At 47.6% G+C, this 22,732-nt stretch overlaps 1 protein-coding gene across 3 annotated transcripts in view; it reads right to left on the reverse strand.

Moving 5' to 3' along the window:
* MFHAS1 (multifunctional ROCO family signaling regulator 1) overlaps positions 1-22,355 on the reverse strand; it is a 34,730-nt gene extending 12,375 nt beyond the window's left edge. For all 3 annotated transcript variants that reach the window (XR_009418284.1, XM_059470039.1, XM_059470040.1), the window contains exon 1: positions 19,163-22,355. Coding sequence is in view for 2 of the 3 variants with exons in the window: in XM_059470039.1 (XP_059326022.1) it covers positions 19,163-22,355 (3,193 nt within the window). In the remaining variant the exon portion in view is untranslated. The remainder of the gene's footprint in view (positions 1-19,162) is intronic.
* Positions 22,356-22,732: the final 377 nt, after the last annotated feature.

Here is a 22,732-nt window from a genome sequence, read left to right on the forward strand (position 1 = left end):
TGCCTCTGGGTGGACTACTTGAGTGGAAAGTGTTCTGGATGTTCCACTCAACAGCTACAGGGGATTAATTATTCAAATTCAAAATACCAAATTACAACTCACACACTAGTTTTCCCCTCATGAGTTATTTGAGATCATCCCTTACCAGTGTGGTCGTACAAGGCTTCCAAGTACAAAAGTTGGAAAACACTATGTTTTCCCAAAACATTAGTTAATTTGTTTTTCTCAGGCACATAAAAATTAACTATAGTTATAAATGGAATTCAATTAAAAGCAAATTAAAAACTCCTTATAATCCCCAAACCACACAATTTAGTACTTCCCATCTGCAGACTCACAAGCACAAATGCAGACAGCAGTAAATTATCAAAACAGCTCCATCAAAATAACTCCAGGAGCAGTCATAAAAGTTTGAGCCTTGTGTCTCCTGCTGGCAGTACAAAATAAGCAATTCTGAAAAATAAAAGATGGTTGCCATCTAACCTGCTCCTAAGCCAGTGTGGGTAAGCGATTGACCACCAATGTGGCTGCACGATGAATACAACTTCTCTCTCTTCCTCCTGCAGTCCATGAGCTACTGAGTGCAGACAGCATGAATGCCAGGTGACACTGACATCTCAGCAAACTGCCATGAGGAGGGAGGGCTGTGACTTTTGACACTACTGCTCCTTCCAAAGAGATGAGGAGAGAGGATGAACGAGATGCCCTTTCTCCACTCTGTTCCTTCAAACTCTATGTATTTCAAATAGTATTTCAGCATGAGTAGTCTCCCTCATCCAGCTTCATCTTTACCTATAGGCACTCTATCTCTCTTCTCCCTGTGCAGCAGGGAGGGTGGGAACAAGCCATCTCTTCCCACTAGTGACCAGAGTAGAACAATAGAGACAGGACGTGACCAAAGGGGACAAGCAAACAGCACAGCATAAAGTCTTAGAAAAATGAGAGGGGGCACTGGGGAAAGATGGAGAAAATAAAACATCCTTCAAATTGCTGAATGTTTTGCTGTCCTTCTAATATCTGAAAAGCTTTTTGAATTGGCAGGCTGCAACACAGCACTTTCTGACAACTGCAATACAAAGCCATGAAAAATTGATTAGCTTCATTAACATTTTAGGACCTTATTAGCTGGAACGAAATTGACTGTCAAGGCATTTTAAGGGAGAGTCATGGTGTAATGAGCTCAGTGCGAATTATCCTGATCCCAGAATAGAAACAGGCCTGTCACTGAGTAACCAAGTCCAGAATCTACCTTTTGGTTATTTTTAATTCCACTCCTTCAGCCATATCTGCCATAAGCACTTTTTCAGTTTGCCAAGGCAAGGTACCAGCTGGAGAGAAAGCTTCAGCCAGCCCCAACCTGTCTGTTCTCACCCATAACAGTGAGGGACACCTGCACACAGAGCATCCACCTGAACACTACACACCACTGGCTGCAGACAGTCCAGACAGCAACAATTCCCACCAGTCTCAGCCCATCTTTCCAAATAGTAATTTCAAAGCTATTACTCCTCCATCACAAAGGAGATGCTGACCCTTTTTTCATCTAGATGATCAGCACACTGCAGGTCCAACTAAATGGAAAAATAAAAGCAGTTTAAAGGAGTTCTCAAAGCCATTACTATTGATAAACAGTTAACAAGCAGGGTCCACTAAAGTCTGCAGGGAGTACCAGGACTTGTCACCATGCTGCTACCTCTCTTTCTGTGTTTAGGTCACACAACACATGAATGGGTTGAGAGAAGCCAGCCCCCAGAGCAGGCCATACAAGACTCAGTCCCACTGACTTCCAGCCTTAAGCAACCGATGAGACAGAGCCAAGATTCTGCCTGTCCTTTTACTAAATTCAGAGAATTAGTCAAGTCTGCCAGACATATTTCCTCACAATAGTCTAGCTACTAATATTGCACCCAGAACTGGCTGATGGTTTTCTGTCTGTTCCAACACAAAAACTAGAAAGCCTTAATGCAGGTACTACACGGTGCACTTGACGAAAAACAAAAGGAAGCACCTGATGCAGACTGCTGCAACACCAGTGTTCACAAGCAGACCAGACCTTTAACTGGCCAAGTGTCCTTAAGCATTACTAAGGAGACAAATCCGTGTGCTGATGTCATCTGCTGATGACAGACTAAGGCTGGGAGAGCACTTGAGACAAGTCTTTTCCCCTCTTGGCTTGCTCCTTCCTAGCAAGATGTCCATGCATGCCATGGTTGAAGGTTGGATTCTGGCTAGGAAGCCCCCCTTCTAGAAGTTGACAGGTGTCCAGCTGCTAAGTGAAATACTTGGAGTTTTCCCTTTTACACTCTGCCAAAACATCCTTTCTTTTCTTCTCTCTTTTTTTTTTTTTTTAACCATTTACTTAGCTTTTGGCAGCCAAGAAAAAGGAGAACAAACCAAAACACATATGCAAGACTTGTATCTACGTGTTCTGCCCAACAGTTTTCTCTGAGATTAAGTAAACTCCTTTCTGGATAAAAGTAACTTGACTCCATGAGAATTGCTGCTGCCTTAGGGCCATTCCAAGGTTTCAGTGTGTTTTGCAAATTGAACTGGAAGGAACTGTATTTTCAGACCTGTGGTGGTAAGTATTCTCTCCCAGATCACTTAAGGTGAGATGTATGCACAATATTCCTCTGTAAAGCTATTTCAGTCAAGCTAAAACACTCGCTACTCATCAGGACCACAGAGCCCACTTAAACACAGGAACATTTCTTTTTTACCCTTCAACATCGACTGGTCTAAGGAGAAGTCTTTACACCAAAGGTCTTGCTCATATTTAAATGTTAAATCAAGTGTTTTACCCACTTACTGAACCAACTTGTGGTCATCCCTGTTGTAATCTATCAACATGACTTCGTATTGAAGTCTCTTTACTGGGGAATTTGGTCTGTGCACGTACATCACAGAATTTATTCTAGGCTCATGCTTAATTGTAACAAAGTGCCTCCTTGGCATTTTTCCTTCAAAGCTATCCACTTGCTACATAATAACAACTAACCCCACATGCTGTCCACAGGTATGGCTTTAGCTGACCACGAAGCTGAAGGATCAGAGAGGTTTCCCTTATTACAAGGACATCAGATATAACTTCCTTCTTTGCATATATTTGTTTAATTTACATTATAGTTTGTTGAGTACATCCTTAGTCAAGTGTTTCTTCCTTATGAAACAAAGTGTGGTGCAGATTTGCATCAAGATATATGGCTAAAATCAGAGGGAGCAGAGCACCGAGACCAGCCAATTCTCCTTTTGGAGGAGGAGAATTGCATAAGACCACTCTAAAAGCATTGCTGGCACACATGGAAGTGCCCAAGCAGCACTTCACAGAGCTCAGAGCCTGAGTCTCCCTATGCCAACAGAGGTGGAAACTTGATTTTTGTTTTCAATCTGCTCTATTTGTTTGGCTTAAAGTATCTTTTGCTATTACCAAAACTGCAGTCTTCAAAGTTTGAGTGACCTGCTGGCTTTCTCTTGCTCAATGATAGAATAAAGCTCCATCTGTCCCTTTACTATTAACAGCTTTTACTTGCTCCCTTTTCCAGATGGGATGAGAACTAATCTTTTAACTTTTCTTTTTGTGTTGGTTTGTGATTCCTCAATATTTCCAATAATTTAACCACCCTTTTCTGACCCCTCTCATTCCCTAATATCCAAACAGATGACAGACAACTAATCACCGTAAATCAATGCAACAGCTAGCTTTTTCTTACAAATACCTTTTTCCCAATGAAAAGTGCTTGTTTATGAACTTAATATTATTATCTCAGCTGAGGCCAATGCTTATTGCTTTTTATTCTATGTTGGAATGCCTCCCAGAGAGAAGTCATGCGAATACAGAAACAATAGCTTTGGTACTTAACTCTTACAGAGTTCACTGCCTGCTAAATGCCATCTGGTCTGGGTTCTCAGTGCCCAAAAATCACCTGCAGCATTCATCTTTGCTGTTTAAAAATCACTTCTATAGTAGTCACATTTGTTACTGTAATAGGAAGGAGCTCTGGGGCCCAGAAAGAACTCATCAGCCTCACAGGGAAGCAGCAGTGCTGCCAGGAGAACATTTAACTCCTCCACCATTTCTTCTACTCTGCAACTTTCTCTCATAGAGAATTCTGTCCTAGAGCTGAGCTCTCTCCTGGTCCTCTATTTGTACTGTAAACCAGCATTACTTCTAGGTTTCCACCAGGTGGACAACTCTGGGGTACTTACTCACCAGTGCCATTGTAACATAATCCTGACACACCCCCTCCTTCCGATGTTTTATCAGCTCACCTGAACTGCAAGCTTACTGGCTGTCCTCTGGATGGGATCTGTCTTGGGGAGGAACCACCTTAAAACCTCCCAGTCATCAACTTACACTGATCAAAGAGGAGACTCAGGGATATCTAAAGCATACACTGGAGGTACACTCCCCAAGAGTGAGGACTACTGGCATTGAAAAAAACCAGGAAGCAGCAGAACGCTTGCTCTCAAACGCCAAATGCCAGAGTTAAAGTCCTCAGTCAGGCTTGCTCTGGGGGGAGGTGAAGCAGGCATAGCAGCTCAAGAGGTGGCTACTGCTAGAAAAATGGGAAGAGGATACACTTCAGAGCTTCATAAGAGTTCACACGCTGTTTTAGTCAGTGCACTTTCCACAATACAATGGCAGAGTCAACAGCCAAAGAAATAAGGTCAATCACACGCACTGTATGCCATTGCCATTACAAGAGAAGGAAATGCTGCCCTTTGTCCAGGACCACAGTTGTTCTGAGATGCAGGAGGCCCTAGAGGACTACCAACCAGTGTTTTGGACACAGAGGGTTAAAAGAGGGAGTAGAAGTCAGACTGGACTAGATCGAGCCTTTCCTTCTCTCCACCACCAGAAGTCGGCTCTGTCAGTGAAAAATTCTGAGAAAGCACAGACGTATGAGCTGCATCTATCTGGGCACGTAGGGATTTTGCATGCTTGGTGCTACTGGAAACGTGTCCCACACTTCTGGACTTCACCAGCAAACACCTGGGAGCCAGACAGAGGCACCAGCCTCCCTCCTTCCCTCAGTCTCCTGCATTTTGTTCTTAAACACTCAAGACAGGAAAACAGTCCTCCAAGCAAGGCAAAGCTTTATTAAAAATGAGTTCTGATTAAAAATGGGTTTTAAATCCTTTTGTAATGATGACCGGATTATCCGTATCACGCTGCATTACGCAACTGAGAATAAAGCAGCACAGAGCAAGGGGTGAAGTGCTGTCTCCAGCAGAGCCATAACTTTGTAGGCAGCTCTCAGTTCCAGTGCTCACCTGCAAGATTCAGATGAGATCAGGTGCACTTTGTGCATGCCAGAGGAGCAAAATCATGCACAAACCTTGTATGAAGCAGCAGCTGCAGAGCAGAGGTTGTTTTGCCACACAGATTTCAACCAAAGATGTTATTTCAGAGAAATACTGATGCTAAATGCTTCGGGAAGCACAGCTAAGAGTAATAAACTCTGACCTGAAGCCTGGGCATGGGTCTGCCATAAAATGTGACAACTGGTGATCCCACAATGGTGATAAACCAGAGGCTGGTCAAGAACTGCCTTCAAGGCACCCAGCCTCACTACAAGGACCCTGCTGCCAGCATCCAACCTGGGCCCAGGGGCAGCAGCAGCCACGCAGTAAGTGAACATCCACACTGCTCAGCTTCCCTTAGCCAAAGACACCTGGCCACACTTGCACAGCTGCCAGCATTTAATGTGAAGCACTGCAAAGTGCTGGGCCAGAAGTCCAGATTCAGAGCCAACCTACCACACTTCCCAAAACAGCCCACAAAGCATCTCCTCTCATCACACCCTCTTCAGCCCAATGGTTGGTTGGAGGGTTTCTTTATTTATTTTCACTTTTTTTCTCTTTTTTTGAAATCAGATCCTGTCTGAATCACTAAACTGAACATGATCTTGCTGTGCTTGGCAACATTTTCTTAACATTGTGTTAAGCTTCACTGTAGGCATTCAAAAATGTGCATGTGTGTAAGTACATAACATGCTAAACTCTTTTGTCAGAGAAGTAAGATGTGATTTATTTCAAAGAAGGATAAAGAACAAGTTAAAATTAACAGGCAGCTTCAAAAGTTTTGTGGTAGCTTTCCATTACAAAAGACACAGAGAAAGGTAATTTTTTTTTTCTGATCCCAACGGAAGGTTCCCAAGCTTTTCTTCCATCCAAAGAAGTCTTTAGTTTGGCTGAGCCTTTGAGGTACAAACACATTGCTTAGGAAAAGACGCACACAAGACTCAACTCTTGATTGTTTATTTCAGCACCTCACCCTAGGAAGGCTCCAAGCTGACCACAGCAGCCACTTGCCAAGCTGAATTATTTTCCTATGCAAGCATCAGCTAAGATCTTTCCAAAATCCAGTAATGATCACCTCAGAGCCTGTAGGGCTCCCTCTGGGCACACACATGCTCCTTTGAGAAACTACAAACTTCCTGCTTGCTCAAGCTGCCATGAAAATGTCACCAGTGCTGGATCACAGCACGACCCTTCACGGGACAGCGTGAGCGAGACTCCCTGCCCAAAACTCCTGACAGTACACGTTCAGGTATGCAGATCTGGCTGGACCTTTTAGTGAGGACAAAGCACACACTGGAGTTTCACTCCCTACATAGCCCTCTGGCACCACCATGAACCTGAACAAAAGCACTTGGAGATGACCAAAGTTCCAGAGTGAGGCTCACACTGCCTCCATTTTCACATGCTGAACATTCCTACATAATTGTCCACCAGAAGCTCAAAATGATGATAAAGTAAGAAATAAATTCTTGCTCAGCAGATTTCTGGGATATTGAGGTCAGCAAAAAAAGGCATCTCTTCCCAACATCCCAGCTGTCTTCCTTCACTCCATCTCAATATGAAAGCAGGCGTGGGATGTTCAGAAACAAGTCTGAAGGCTGTTGAAGCAGAGCCGTTAGCTATAATAAAATATGAGCTTGAACCTCCACAGAGAAAGTTTTAACAAAAGAGATGGCTTTAAAAACACCAAACAACCCAAACAAATAAAAATGTCCAACCAAAATGAGTAAAAGTTGGCAATATGCATGGGAATATGCCAAAAGCTGGCAGCTTGAATTAGATATTCCTGACACTAAAGGTGCTCAGCAGGGCATGATTCCACCAGTGCATTTTCCAGGCAGGGATGGCTCAGTCCTAACAGTGTACAGTGAAAGATCCATGTATTAAAGAGACCTGTGAAACCAGAGGCATGACTAGCTCCCATGTAAAGTCCCGTTGCGTCTTCTACTTTGCTGCCCGTCAAACATCTTTCCTATACTGTCCTCCTTGAATTTGGAGGATGAGTGAAGTACTGGGGTGGGGGGGTGTGTATGTGTGTGTGTGTTAAAATCCATCATCACTGCCACTCACTACATCTACAAGATGTTGAAGAAGTTTAGAGCCATCAAAGCTCCGAGCCCCAGAGACCCTGTACTGAGCAGTCAGAGCTCAAGAGAGCTGAGCAGGGCTGGAAGGGGGCCCCAACACAGCACTGGCACATGCTCAGCATGAGCAGGCTGCCCTCAGAACCCTGAGGCTGCAGCATGGCTGCCGCACTTCACAGAAACAAATTTCTTCTTTCACACTGTAGCCATCACTTAGTGCCCAAAAAATAATTTAAGCTGCTCTGTAGTAAAAATAACAGCGACCAAGAAACATAATGTCAGATCACAGGAAGGGGAAGCTCTTTTCTGTTAGATTTTCTAAATTTAGCCACTTTGATATACCAGAGTCATATGGATATGAGACTTTTCCAAATCTAGCGCATGCATCGCTGTCTGAAATAAGAGCATGAAAATCTCTCGGACAAAGAAAGAGGCTGCTCACAAGGAAGATTTAGAGAAATGCACAGGGAGCTGAAAACTCATTTGATTATGCAACGAGTGTAAGTAGGCCTGGTGCTTGCTGCTGACTCCCTGGTTTGGAAACCTGCCACCAAGCATCCTCTGCTTCAGTACATTCAACCCCATCCAGGAGTTCTGCCTATAAAATTGTGGTGGGTTAACCCTGGCTGGATGCCACCAAAGTCACTCTTATCACTCCCTTCCTCAATGGGACAGGGGAGACAAAATACAATGAAAGGCTCATTGAGGTAAGAGCAGGGAGAGATCACTCACCAGTTGCTGTCATGGGCAAAATAGACTTGACTTTGAAAAATACTTTAATTTTTTTACCAATCAAATCAGAGAAGGACAATGAGAAATAAACCCAAATCTTAAAACACCTCTACCCTATCCAGTACTTCTTCCTGGCCTCAACTTCACTCCTGACTTTTTCATCCTAATTTTGTCTACCTCCTCCCTCCACAGTGGCACAGAGGGTCAGGAATTGGGTCTGCAGTCAGTTCATCACAGATTGACTCTGCTGCTCCTTCCTCCTAAGGGAAGGACTCTCACACTTTTCCTCTGCTCCAGTGTGGGGCCCCCTCCCACAGACTGCAGTTCTTCATGGACTGGGGTCCCCCATGGGGTCATAAGTCCTGCCAGCAAAACTACTCTGGTGTGGGCTCCTCTCTCCGTGGGTCCACAGGTCCTGTCTCAAGTCTGCTCCAGCACAGGCTTCTCACAGGATCACAGCCTCCTTCAGGCATCTACCTGCTCCAGCTGCAACTGCTGCTGCAAGGGCTTTTGGTTTTTCTCCCCTTCTTATCTGTTACCCCAAAGGCACTACCACCACTGCTGATGGGCTTGGCCTTGGCCAGTGGTGAGTCTGTCTTGGAGCCATCTGGCACCGGCGGTCAGAGAGATGGGAAGTGTCCAGCAGCTTCTCACAGGAGCAAACTCTGTAGGGCCCCACTCCTGCTACCAAAAGCTTGCCATGGAAACCCGCTGCAAAAATACAGCTACACACAGCAAGGGTGTAAGAAGCACCATACAGACCAGGAGAGGAAACAAAATCCTCCATCTCTTCTCTTCACCGCAGTAGCACAGCCATACAAAAAGGATAAGTCTGTCCATCTTCCCCTGCCTGGAATATCCTGGAAATGTGGAGAGGTCCACCTGCTTGTTTCTCTCTGAACACACAGCATGCTGGATTCCTGAAGATACAGTCCAGATGAGGCTTCCCCAAGAAAACCAATCCATCCAAAGGACTACCCAGGGAATACTCTGAGCCAGAACTGATTATTCCAGCTCTCACTGCTTGTTTCTAGTTGGGCTGCTCAGCAATACAGAGGTGCAAAACAGAGTGACCCAAGAAGTTCAACAGTGGGACAGAGGCTGGCTGGCTCAAAGCCCACATTAAGGCAGTGGAGGCCAAGCCAGCAGCTGTTCTCTCAATTTACAGCACACTTTATAAAAACATTTTAGACCCAGAAAAAGCTCTCTATCATTAGTGAGAGTTTGTCACCACACAGCTGTTACTGAGTCAGACACCAGTTTGTCTGGATTTGCAATTTCCCATGCCCTGTGGCTACTCCTGGGTGTGTCTGCAATTTTTAAGATGCATTCTCTCAAAGGTGTGCAGAGCAGCCTGGCTGCCACCCTACTGTCACTTTGCTCCAGCTCCTGTGTGTCCCATCATGACTAAATCCCCCTGCTAAGGAAGGTCATTGCTCCTGTGAGTCACTCAGCTTCACAGATGAAGAATTCCAAAAGTAAGGGGACAACTAAGTTATGTAGTTGCCTCTAGTCCCATGTAGACAAGGTCCCAGCTGTTCAGCTCTTTTTGGGGGAAAAAAAAATTCTGCATAAACAACTTGAACCATTCCCCATCACACATCACAATAAATACAGCTGCATACTATTTTACACTGAGTGCGTAATCCTGTAAAATGCAAAGATCAGCAATTTGACAGACAATCATGCTGTTTTCCCCATAATGTAGTAAAAGAGAATATGTGTACAGACTGGTGAGTTAGACATGATATAAATATAGAGAGAGGGTGGAATGATAAAAATTCAAGCGTCAGGAACATCAATATGAGATGACTGCTTCTCAGAATGGATCTTTATCATCAGCCATTACCCCATCTTTTAGTACTTCATTCTTTATTGATCTCAATTTATCTGAGAATTTTCATGAGAGATGAAAATGCAACTATTTTGACATGGGCAATAGGAATATTTAGGGTACAAGACTGAAGTCAGGCAGCCTCAGAGAGAGGTCCCTGCCTCTCCATCCTCCACACTGTACAGCCTGTGCATTTCAGCTCTGCACACGGCTAAGTTCTTCCTTTCTAACACTATCTGTTCAGAGAAAAACTGCTTGCCATCCTTACCTGACTGCTGCTTTTAGCAAAGAGGCCACAGGGAGTGGAGACAGGTACTAAATAGCCAGTGACAGAGTTCCACAACAACAGCTAGAGATGCAGCAGGGAGCTGCTGCACCACGCAGACTCATGGTCTGTACTGAAGGACAATTTTGCAGTTCTGCTGTTTCCATCATAAGTTTTCAGAAACAGCATGATAAAGATGCCTTTTTCTTCTGCTGCAAGAAGCTCTCCCTCTGTTTGTTGCCCATGCAGCAAGTGGGAGGGTCTTCCTAAATGTGAGAACACTTAGGGATAGCCTAGGGACAAATCAGCCCTTCTAGCAGTCCTCTGCTGCCAACCATGCACTGATCCAGAAGAACCAAATGCACAGCACACGTCTCTCAAAGTCAAGCAAGGCCAAATCACTGTACACCTTCAATATTTTTCCATTGCATAGTTTCATGGGATAGAAACTGCTAGATGCATTTGCTAGAAGCAAATTAGGTCAAGCACCTCTGTCTCAAATCAAACCCTGCAGATTTTGATGTTGTGGAAACCACAGCAAATTAATTTTTCAGGAAGTTCATAAACAACCCTACCCTGCTGTAAGGCAGGATCTGTTCCTTATCAGATACCATTGCTCACTAGGTATTGCTGTAGAGAAAAACACCTGAAAAAATATAAAGAACATGATCCAAGGGGAATTCAGCACATAGACTGGAAAGTTACTATGTACACATCATTCAAGAAACCAGTCTTGAGTGAAGTGTGCCATAATCTTGTATTCTGTTAGGACAAAAGCCTACAATATTAATTTTATCACCAGTCATTTGTGGGCAAGAGGCATATAAATCCCTGTCCTACCACTGTTGTACCTTTGTTTTGTTCCTGGCACACCAGGAAGAGACTGAAAACTCTACAGAAAGTGATGGATACCATAAATGGAGAAGGAAGGAGCTTTCCCAAAACAGTGTAGGTTCCCTACACTGTTAGATAGATAATACAAATAAAAATGCTTCTCTAAACTAGACTCTTGGCAAATATCATCCTAAAACTGGATAAAGAGATATCCTGGTATTGCTTTCATAAAGAGTCTTGCAGAAATGCACTTGGAAAAGCCTGCGAAATCCTGCCAGTAAAAGCCCAGCAGAAGTCTCCCATCATCTTATCAGCACAATTCAATGTATCCTAGATCAACAACACTAAAGCTGCTTCCTGGAGTGCTCAAGCACCAAATCTGAGTCAGCACTTGGCAATACAAGGCAGGTCTGAACAGGATTTGAGACTGAACTTTATTTTGTGCTGAAGGTTACTTGCCCTGAGAGTTCAGTGTAGTGTGATCTTCACAAAGTGCTCAGTTTAATGGCCTTCCCAACTGAAGCACCTTGCTCATCTCAAAGCTGTTGTTTGGCTCAGGCAGAGCTTGCCATGCTCAACTGCCAATTCAAAATTAATGCTACCTTGTGAAGTGGTTAAGTCCTAGGCCATTTTCACACTCCTCCCCCAGGAATCCACAGCTAAAACCAGTAAGGAGTGCACTTGGTACACCTTTGGGTAAGGCTCAAAGCTCTTGAAAATGACCACTGGGAAAACAAAAAAACAAAGCTGAAATTAAGGTCTTGCTTTAAACCACAACCAACTCCAGCAGGCAAGCACTCCAGCAGTCACAGCTCAGTCTGAGCACAGCCTCCATCCACTGGCCACAGACAAGTCACCCCTAACCACAGAACCTGGTAAGTCTGAAATCACAGTACCACTGACCATGTTGGCAACCTGACCAGTGTTACCACCAAACTTTAGTCAGCAAAATACCACAAGTGCAATATGTCTTCAGCCTCCAGCATCCTCCTGAGGAAGAACCATAAGCCCTCCAAGGTGGGGATGTTGAGTCCATATGAACATCCCAAATTAAATTTCTAACAAAGCCACCAGCCATTTTATTTTCACAGGTCTCGCATCCCCCTATCTCAGTTCTTACATCGGGTTCCCCTGAAAGAAATTGCCAGAGGACAAAACTCTCCCACTTGGTCTAGCTGGAAGAAAGGCCACATTCACACAGGTGACCTTGATATCCAAGACTGTAAACTTCATCCATGCAACAGCTTCCAAAAACACCACAGCCTCCTCATCCTCTGTATAAGACAGGTCCTTCATGCTGTGGTCACCAGAATCCCATCAGCTCTCCTGATGTAGGCAAGACCACCATATAACACACCATGGAGGCAGGCTGAGACTCCTGTAACCCAAGTGCATTACTTTCTTAGCTAGTCAAAAGCACTGACACATTTTGTTTGCAGCAGAGGAATTTGGTGGTTACAATTCACACTATACTCTAGGCAGTCCCTTCCCACTCCTTGTCCCTACAAGGAGCTCCCTGAAATAGGTATCCCACAAGCTCCAAAGCACCTGAGAAGAGCTGATCTTATTTGGCACCAGCCTGCTTACTCTGACAGTTGTCCACACGTGGGTGACAAGCACAGGTATCACCACTAAGGAGAGGGAGGTAAAAGGCCCCAACTGATGATCTTGTACTCAACCCCCAGAACACAATTTTCTTTACATATCTACAGAGGCTATTCCTCTATTCACAATGGGGGCGAGGTAGAAAAAAAATTGTACACTGATGACTTCCAAGAACTAAAACCCCACATACGACTTTTCACTATATACATTTTCCCCCTTCTTCCCTAGAAAATTATTTTCAAGAGTCAAACAAGTAGCCTGCACTATTTCTAGCTGGAGAGCATGCTAGGCTATCACAGTTCCTTGCTTAATACTGCAAAAGCAATGGACACCACAGCATACAGGAGAATTACCTACCAGATGCACTTTTATGTTGTTTTTAAACTGACACTGTTTTTTACATCTCTGTCCCAATGTCAAGGAACATGTTCACATCCCCAAATGCCAACAATTCAGCACTGTTGGTGATTCCCCACCATCCTCTACTGAGATGCACAAGGATCTCTCCTGTAATACACCTGCATGTGGATCATTCACGTGCCAAACCTCAATTAAACTTACATGGGAAAACTTTTCTACTTCAGTGCTTGTAGAAGCAGGTATCATATCACCAGATGTGTGAGCACACAAGACAATGCAAAGCAAGTTTCATGACACCTGTGTCCATAGCATGCTGAAGCAGCACACAAATCAGTAATCAACTCATGTAATCAACTGACTCCAGAGAGGGGAAAACCTCAACAAGAGCTTATCTCACCCTCACAGTCAGCAGCTTTTAAATAGATCTCACGCAATGAAACAAAGAATGATTTGGTACCCAACAGCTCTTTTAGAGGTCATTTCCTGCAGAGACAAATTTCAGCAACCGTAATAAAAAACACAAACCAAAAACACAAACTAAAAAAAAAGTAATGCACTGAAGGCCAAGAACTCTGCTTTGCTTCACTAACCAAACCAAAAAGAGCCACTCAACCAAATCTAGCATCTCCCTGGTTCAGTGATGGCAGATCAAAGTCCAGAGGCTCAATGCCCAGAGATGACCCCCATGGGGAACAGGCCAGGGCAAGACAAGTTGTTAAGGGACAAACCAGAAGAGCTTCCCTGTACCAGAGCTGACATAACAGGAAAGCTTTCTTTTATCAGAAATGCATAGAAACTTCTTGAGTAAGGAAGAGGACTCCTTCAATAAAGAAAGAGGATTTCTTCAAGCAGTGTTAAGTGTGCATGTTGCCATTCTAATTTCAAGTAATTTTAGCAAGTTCTATATTAAGAGTTTAAAAAAAAAGAGCCCCCAAAAACACACAATATGAGTAACCAGACACTGCAGGACATCTGTAAGAAGGCAATTCAAAAACCTCAGCCTTTCTTTGTGGCATCCACATTCCCTCCTGTTCCTGCATCATCCCAAGCCAGACTGTCAGGCACAAGCTCAGGTCTCCACTGACTACTTCAGTTCTCTCCAAAGACTGATTCCACATCCATATCCCACCAGGGACAGTCCCATGGCAGCCATCCACTCTGCACACCACATTTGTCCTCTGGCAATTTCTCAGCTTCCTTCAAGACCACAGAAATATTTGTTGTCCCTTTCAACATGTTTAAATTAGAGGATGCCTCAGCCACCAAACAAGAGGACTTCAAATACGGACCTTGCAGCACATAGGTTAATATGAAGGAAATCTCTAAAAATCAGTGAGGGCACAAAGGCTGCTACTGTGTTCCTACAGTTACCTACAGCAGGTCACAGCAGTCAAGGCTGTCACTTCAGCAGCACAGAAATCAGCTCTAGTCAGTAAACTTAATTATCCATGCTAGAGCCACAGAATGACAGTAGCTTCCTCAAGTCCAGCAACCAATCTGTGCTCTTCCCTTGAACCACAGGGCCCTGTTCAGCTTCATCCTGCCACCCAGATCATCCACACCCAAAGATCACATGGTGCTGAAGTCCTGTCCCTCTGTCTCCAATTAGTACACTGCTGAAGCCACAGCCTGCAGGATATGTGACAACAGCCCCAAAACAGCCATAGCATCTACTTTGAAAGTCAAGCAAAAAAGACTCCACCTGCAAATGGGGAAAATAGAAGGCTGTCTAATGTTAGCATCAGGCTCTCTAACAAGCAGGTGTTGCTCTATTGCAATTTTCTATGAAAAGAACCCCAGCTACTTAAAGCATGACTACAAAGTGGAATTAGATACCTGACATGAGCCTTTCACTGAGCAGCAGCTCAGATTTTGAGGCAACTTTGGAGCCCTTCTGACAAAACCAGTCTCACCTGCTCTCGCCTCACCTTGCATGGGGTGACTCCACAGCGTGACACACCACAGGATCCTCCACCTCTCTGTCTCCTGACTCCATCCCAGCCACCAAGGGAGGTCATGATACCTTTTGACTCCAACTCAGGGCTGGTGAGCATGTTCACTTTGAATCATGTATACGGTGGCCTAGTTAGCCCTGCTCTAGCCATGACTGAGAGACTCACAGGGGAACTACACTATGATACCTCCATCTGTACCCCTTAAGGTGACTGGCACTATAGTCCCTGCTTCTGCTCACCCTCAATGTGGGAGACAGGCAGAGTAGAGGCATGTGATCTCCTCCCTGCTCTGATACCTCAAGAAGGGGATAGCAAGGCAGGTGGCAGATGTGCACTTTCCCTCCACAAAAGACCTCTTGCTAATCCTCCAGAGTCTTTCAAAGCTCTCCAATAGCTCTGAAACATCCTTTTGGACAGGGGCTGCTAGGCTCACACAGTATTTTTGCCCATGGCTTTCTATTTATTGTCATGTTTTTACTCTGTGAAAACCCACATCACCTTATCTTACTTGCCCATCTTCTGCAATGGACACAGACCCCTCTTATGTCTACACTCATACAGCCCCTTCACAAGGCAGGAATAAAGGAAAACCAGCAGCCCAAACACCAGAAGAATCATGCACAGGACATCAGGACACCTTGTACAAAAGGCAGTCTGGAAGAGCCCGTGGTGCCCCAGACCCAGCCTAGCACAGGGCAAGGGGAAACAGCAGCAGGGCAGTCAGAAGGTGCATATGAATGCAAGCTTGGAAAATCTAGTCACATTTGTCCAAACAAAGCACACGTGTCTACTATCAGACAGATGGCAAATCACCTCCACCCCCCCACCCCAAGTCATTTAATAGCTTACAAGACATGAATAACCTAAAAGCTCTTCAGTCCAGGGGCTAAAAGAACATCACATACAAATGAGAGCATTCCACAATGTCTTGGAGAAGTGAACCATTCCTGTTGGTTACTCAAAGAGAGATATGACTTTCTTAGCCGGTAGGGACACTTTCATTTATATATCATGCAAATGTAAAAGAAAAAAACCAATTTAACACATTGAGTTGTTATCAGCCAAGTGGATGACTGCAGCCTCAAAGCATACTAAAATTCCAACTCAGATGCCAATTCAGTTACTATTTTGTCCAGCTACAAAACTGTTTCAAACACAAAAACTTCCTTAAAAGGACTCCAACAAGGCATTTTTATTTCATTTTCATTCACTCTTTGCAATAAACCCTCAGAAAGCTGAATCCAGAACCTTAATTTTTATTTACCATTTCTATACACAGTAGCCCTATTCCTGGAGATGTGTGTATTATCAATGGAAGCTATAGTGTGCAGGACAGAGAGGAAAGGGAAGGAGAGGAAAACCAAAGATTAATCCTCAACTTGTGGACTCCCTTTCTGAAAGGGACTCTAATAAAAATTTTGGATGACCAAAGAATGCACCATAAGTTTCATGAATGACGACACAGATTGCACAACCACACAGAGAGCCAGACTGCACTTCCATTTTTGAGCACAAATTTGGCAGTGTCTACACAGAAATATTTCCCTTATTAAGGTCAACTGGCTGCAAAGCACTTCTTCAGTGCAGTCCTAAAAAGCCCACAGACCTATTTAAGTATTAGGAACATTGTAATTGTCAGTGATTTCCACTAAAAGAGCTTGGAAAGAAACACAGACATCTCCCTCACTACATATTTTCATAACATTAGACTCCTCTCTTTCCTACACCTTGTCAAAAATGACACCAACCATGATTCACTTGCATGACAGCAAGCTTGGCAGCATGGCTTAAACATGCACGCCTCCTGATCAACAAAATCGGGAGGGAAAAAAAGTCTTGAGTTCACGATTGCCATTTAGGGGCTCCTAAACAGTCTTTTATTCATAGAGCAGATACACAGCAAGGAATATTTTAGATTAAATGCAGACATCCAGGCCTCCCAAGTCAAATCACAGCTCACATTTTTCATATAGTCCAGATCAAACCTGGGCTAGATTCAAGCATCATCCATGACAACAAGCAGGCTTCTCAATAAATTGATTTAATCACTCTTCAGCATTTCCACAGATCAGCCTTGCCTTTTAAACATGTCCGTCTGCTGTTCTCCCAGCTAGAGTCACAGGGTATCCATGTTTAAAAGTCATTCCCTGCCCCAAAGCAGGGTCACACGGTCACACCTGGGATGCTATTCTGTGCCCCTGATAGCAAGGCCTGAATTCCCTGCTGGAGCGCCTCAAAAATGCTGCAAGCCCCTTTCCACAGGCAGCATCACCCAGGTGTCATTTGGAGACCTGGCACACAAGCCCCAGCTCCCCGCCATGCTCAGCACACTGCTTACCTGGGCCTTCCCTTCCCAGCACCTGGCCTGGCTCCCAGGCGAGACAAATCCTTTCCCACCTCTAAGGAAACATACATGGCACAGCCAAGTCCAAGGAAAAGGCCCTTCAATGCCCCTCTCATGCTTCTGAACCTGCTCTGACCATCACTGGGGTCAGCAACAGCCTGCAGACAGTCTGGCTTCCCTTCAAATTTCCCTTCTAAAGCATCATCTACTCACAGGGAGAAAAGGGACAGCCACAAAGCATTCGCCAGTTAAAAAAAAAATGAAAGAGATGCGTGACTAGAGACTGGAATTCACAAGCTAAATCTTCAACAGTTGCCCATCACACTGCACACTCACGTGTCTGCTGTCGTGACTAATTTTGGGGAGGGTTGTTGGGGTTTTTTTCAGGGGTTCTGTAGCAGGTTTGGTTTTTTCAGTTTCCAGAGTGTTTTGTTTGGAAAGCAGATCACATTGCCCTATGCACCATGTCAGCAGCAAGATATCACTCAGCAGGTCTCACAGCATGGGCTCACCCCCCAGTCCACTGGCTCTTACATAAGTGAGCAGTTGGAGGGAGATACAGCTGATGGAGCCAGGAGTCAGGCTGAGGAGCAAACTGCACCTTCTTATTCTAAATGTCCAGAGGAAAAAAAACAAAAAACAAAAAACAAGAAACCAAACCCCAAAACAACCCCAGAAAACCCACACCTTATTAATCACATTTGCTTATGAACAAATTCAGCACCACTGCTTGCTCTAAGTCAAATCATGCTTACAGTTCCCTGCACAATTTCAGGCTACCTCTTAATAATGTGCCAACACACCTCTAACATGGTTGTTACAATGCAGATTTCTGGAGCATTGCTCACAGTCCAGACTGCATTTTGATTTCATGCAGATTTACACATCAAAGCACCTTTCCCATGGCACCCTGCAAGCCGCAGAGCAAACCCAAGCAGAGCAGGGAGGACACTAGTCAGTACCTGCACACATAAAGTAAAACAGATGCTGCTGGAAAACATCACCGATAAAAATCACAACTTTAGAGGTGACAGCTTTAAAAAGCACCACAACCTGTCACGTTCCAGAGGAGAGGGGTTATGCTTTTTTCATTTGAGGAAGGGAGAGAGAGGAAGGAAAATAAAACGTGCTTGAGAACAGCTCCGAAAGGCAGTTTGGGAATCACTTCTAGGTGAGACACTTAAACAAAGAAGATAGAGTATCCTTCTCTCTTCAGTGAGAAATGCTTCCTACTAGAGACAGGGCTCAAAGAAAGCTCAGAGAAAGCTCTTTTTACACAGGGCTATGGAGACCAACACACCCATTGTCTGCCAGGAGGAGCTTTCCTGCATTCAGACAGACTGCAGCAAAGGCCAGGTTTTGGGGGTGAAGGGTTGAAGGGGGGGACGGGAAATACCTGCAATGTTTTAGGCATCTCTATTCATGTTTACAAATAGCTCCAAGGAAGTGGGAGCTGCAGGGTAAAAGGAACTAGGGGAAAAAACCCCAACAGCACAATCCCATTCAAAGAAATCAAAACAAGGAGGACAGTTCAGACACTTCTCAACAATGGCACTGCCAACCCTCAGGGCCAAAACCCAAAAAGCAGAGAGAAAAGGCGCAGACAAAGGGGGATGTAACACCCCCCTCCTCTCAGAATAAGGTTATTTTAAGCCTGTCTCCTTGGAGCTACCCTAATATTTTCTCTCATGACTCAAACCACCAGGGAAAGGAGTTAGAGCAGAGAAGAAAAGAAAAAAGAAAAAAAGAAAAAAAAAAACAGAGCTATGGCTGACCTCACAAGACACCTTTCTAGTAGGGGCAAAGCTCCAAAAGAGATGAAAGGCAAGCTGGGCTGTGCCTTACCTGGAAAAGTGTGTGGGTTGGGTGACCCTCTTTTAAGGCACTTTGAACAGAGGACATGCACAGTGTAGTACAGGCCCGGCCATTCCTGGAGCAGGACATTCAGTTCTTCCACTAAAGGCGTAATAGCTTGCCAAGCTGTCCAGATATTTGGTAGGGACGCATGACTAGCGATAGACAGGGTGTCTGGCTGCAGAGCTCCCCTGGCAGGCCGGTAGCTCACCACCACAGGCACCTTTCCCCGGTAGGCATAAATCTGGTATTTGCCATCTGACCGCTGAACCACGTGGCTGTTAATCTGGACACTGTAGCGTGCAAACAAGCCGGGTGGGAAAATGAATGGAAAGCTATATTCAATCTGCAGCTGCTCAACCACGAAGGACTGTCCGCTCAGATTGGTGCCGTGGATCCATGCCTCTGCATGGGGCACCTCGTTTTTCACGTAGCAGGGAAACTTGTACCAAGCAGCCGCCCCATTTAAGGGCTTGCATTTGGGCTTGTTGACACAGTAACATAGCCCCATCTTCTCCAGCAGCTCCAGAATGAGCTGCAGATCCTCCCGACTCTGGATGTGGGGCTTAAGAAGGAGACGGATAACGTGGGCAGGAAGGAGGCCATGCAGCAAGAAGCCCTCCACGTAATGATGGAGTTGAGTGGTCCTCAGTTCGTCAATCTGGGTGTCGCTGAGCAGTTTCTGGAGCAGCACGGTGGCATCCCGCTGGCAGAAGACGTTGAGGATGTCTATGAGCCGCGGCAGGTTGTGGAACACGTACTCCCGCAAGGTGAGGTGCTCCTCAAAGTAGAGCAGCTTTCCGCTCTCGTGCAGGTAGGACAGGGCGCTCTGCAGCCGATCCTCCGTCAGGCCCGCCTGCAAGCCCAGCCGGGCAGAGTCCCACCAGCTAAGCCACAGCTGCTGAGCTTGAGGCTGGAAGTGCAGCTCCTCCAGAACTTGCCAGGACTTGGGCAACACCCGGTGCAGGTTCGGGAAGATATCCCGGTGCTCGGCCACCGAGAGGAGCTTGTCCCGCAGGCGACGCACCTGGCAACGGTCCTGGCAGCTGAAAGGCAGCACTGGAGACAGGATCTGTGGGCGGTGGTTGAGAAGATACTGAAACTGGGCTTTCTTCCGCCGCAAGTTCTTGTCAGAGACCCCGTAAAAGGCAGCATGCGGGCTGGAGCAGCGCAGGTCAAAGTCCTGTCCCAGAGCCTCATCCACCTGCTGGACTAAGCTCTGGAGTCCCTCAGCATCCCTCTTCTCCTGCTGAGCGATCTGGTGATGGATGTCCAGGCATTTCTCTTCCAACTCCCGCTCCGCACAGAGGTCGGCATGGGTTCCCACCATGCACACTACGGCATGGGGCACCTTGGAGCTGAGCCAGTGTAAGAAATAGCCCACAGAGCGGTAGAAGTGCTGAGGGACGTAGGCACTCAAATTCACCACCAGCACATACAAGGCTCCAGGGGAGAGGAAGAAAGACTGGATCACATCATAGCTCGGGTCCCCCGCCAGCTCATACACAATGAATGTCAGGCCCCTCTCTGCATCTGCTGTCCAGTCCATCACCTCAATGCCCTTACTGCCTCCTGATAGTCCTAGTCCCAGTGGTACTCGGGGCACATTGGGTGGCAGTGACGGTGCAGGGGATGTTTTGTCCCTTTTTGCTCGGTGAGAGGGCACACGAGAAGGGATGTCCTGCCGCTCAACAGGGAGACGTTCCACCTGTTGCGTGACAGGTACTCGAGTTGAGGAATTGTCTTGAGGCTCTGGAAAGGGGCAACACCCAACTGCCACCCTCCCAACATCCTGCTGTTGCCCAGGAAACCCTCTGTGCTGGGTGTTCCCTGCCTCCAGGCTTCCCATGTCCTCTCTCTTCTCATTTTCCTCCATGAGGCATCGTCTCAGCAGGGTCTTTCCTGCATCCTTTAGGCCCATGAGGACTAGTTTGAGGCGGGGTTTGAGGGCAGGCTGGGAGTGGGCCAGTTCCTGCTGGTAAGCTGCGATGTAGGGGATGCCTTTCATGCACACCTCATAGGGGGGCTGGATGAGGGGGTTGTCTTTGATCTTCCACAGGGTGACACGGGAAAGCTGCCCGAAGCCCTCAGGCAGGATGGCGATCTGGTTGCCTTGCAGGACCAGCTCCTCTAAGCTGTGGAGGAGCACGATGGAGTCAGGCAGGTAACGGATGCGGTTGTTGTCCAGCCAGAGAGTGCGGAGCTGGTGGAGCTGACAGAGGTGAGGGGGCAGCACGGTGAGCTGGTTGCGGCTCAGGTAGAGCTCCTCCAGGCTGGGCAGTGCCAAGATGGCAGAGGGGAACTCCTCCAGCAGGTTGGATGAAAGGTTCAGCATCTTGAGCCGCTGTAGTCTGCCGAAGCCAGCGGGCAGCGCCTGCAGCCGGTTGCCGTCCAGCATGAGGCTCTCGAGGGCACTCAGCTGGCAGAGACCCTCGGGAAGGGACGCCAGCCCGGTGCCGCTGAGCCAGAGGATCTTGAGGCGGCGGAGAGCAACGATGCCCTCGGGCAGGGCCCCGAGGTGGCGGTTGCCGGAACAGTCGAGCTCCTCCAGGGCGGCCAGCTCCAGCAGCGGGGCAGGGAAGGAGGGCAGCAGGTTGTGGTCGACGTCGAGGGTGCGGAGGTGCCGCAGGCGGCCCAGGCCCTCGGGCAGGCGGCGCAGGCGGTTGAAGCTGAGGTCGAGCTCCTCGAGGCAGCCCAGCTCGGCGAGGCGGGGGGGCAGCCCCGGGCCCTCGGCGCCCAGTTCGTTGTGGCTGAGGCTGAGCTTGCGCAGGCCCCGCAGCCCCGCCAGCGCCCCGCCGTCCCCCAGGCCCCGCAGCCGGTTGTGGCTGAGGTCGAGCTCGGCCAGGCGGTCCAGGTGGCGCAGGGCGGCGGCGGGCAGGCGGGCCAGCCGGTTGCGCCGCAGGCTGAGCACCCGCAGCCCGCTCAGGGCGGCACCCACCTCCTCGGGCAGCTCCTCCAGCCCTCGCCCGCACAGGTTCAGCGCCTCCAGCTCCCCCAGCGCCGCCGCCGCCAGGGACGGGAGGCGAGGAGCGGCGGCATCAGGGGGCGGCGGCGGCCCCCCCGGCGGCCCCGCGTCCGGCTCGGGCTCGGGCTCGGGCTCGCCGGGGCCGCCCTGCAGCTTCCGTGCGCGCAGGGCGGCGTCGCGCCACAGCCGCACCGCCTTCGGGGGCTCCGTCTGAGCCATGGCCGGGGGAGCGGGCCCCCGCCCCGCCCGACCCTACCTGCCGCCGCCGCCGCTCGCCATGGGCGCGGCCGCGCTGCGCGTCGCCGCCGTCGCGACGGGCTCGGGGCTCCCCGCGGCTCCGCGCCGGCACTGCTGCCGCGCCGCCCCGCTCCGCTCCGCTCACGTACCGCCGCCGCCGCTGCCACCGCCCCGCCGGGGGCGGGACGCGGTCACGGCCCGGCCCCGGCAGCGCTGCGCCGCCTCCGCGCCGGGGAGAGCCGGCCTTGCCTCTGGGGGACACCCCGCCCCTGCTAGCCGGGCACCGGCCCCTTCTCCCCGAGAAGGAACGGTCCGGAAGAGACTCCCGGCCTGCGGCTCCTACCCCCGGCAACGCCCGA

Source organism: Ammospiza nelsoni, chromosome 4, assembly GCF_027579445.1.
Source record: "Ammospiza nelsoni isolate bAmmNel1 chromosome 4, bAmmNel1.pri, whole genome shotgun sequence".
Taxonomy (NCBI): Eukaryota; Metazoa; Chordata; class Aves; order Passeriformes; family Passerellidae; genus Ammospiza; species Ammospiza nelsoni.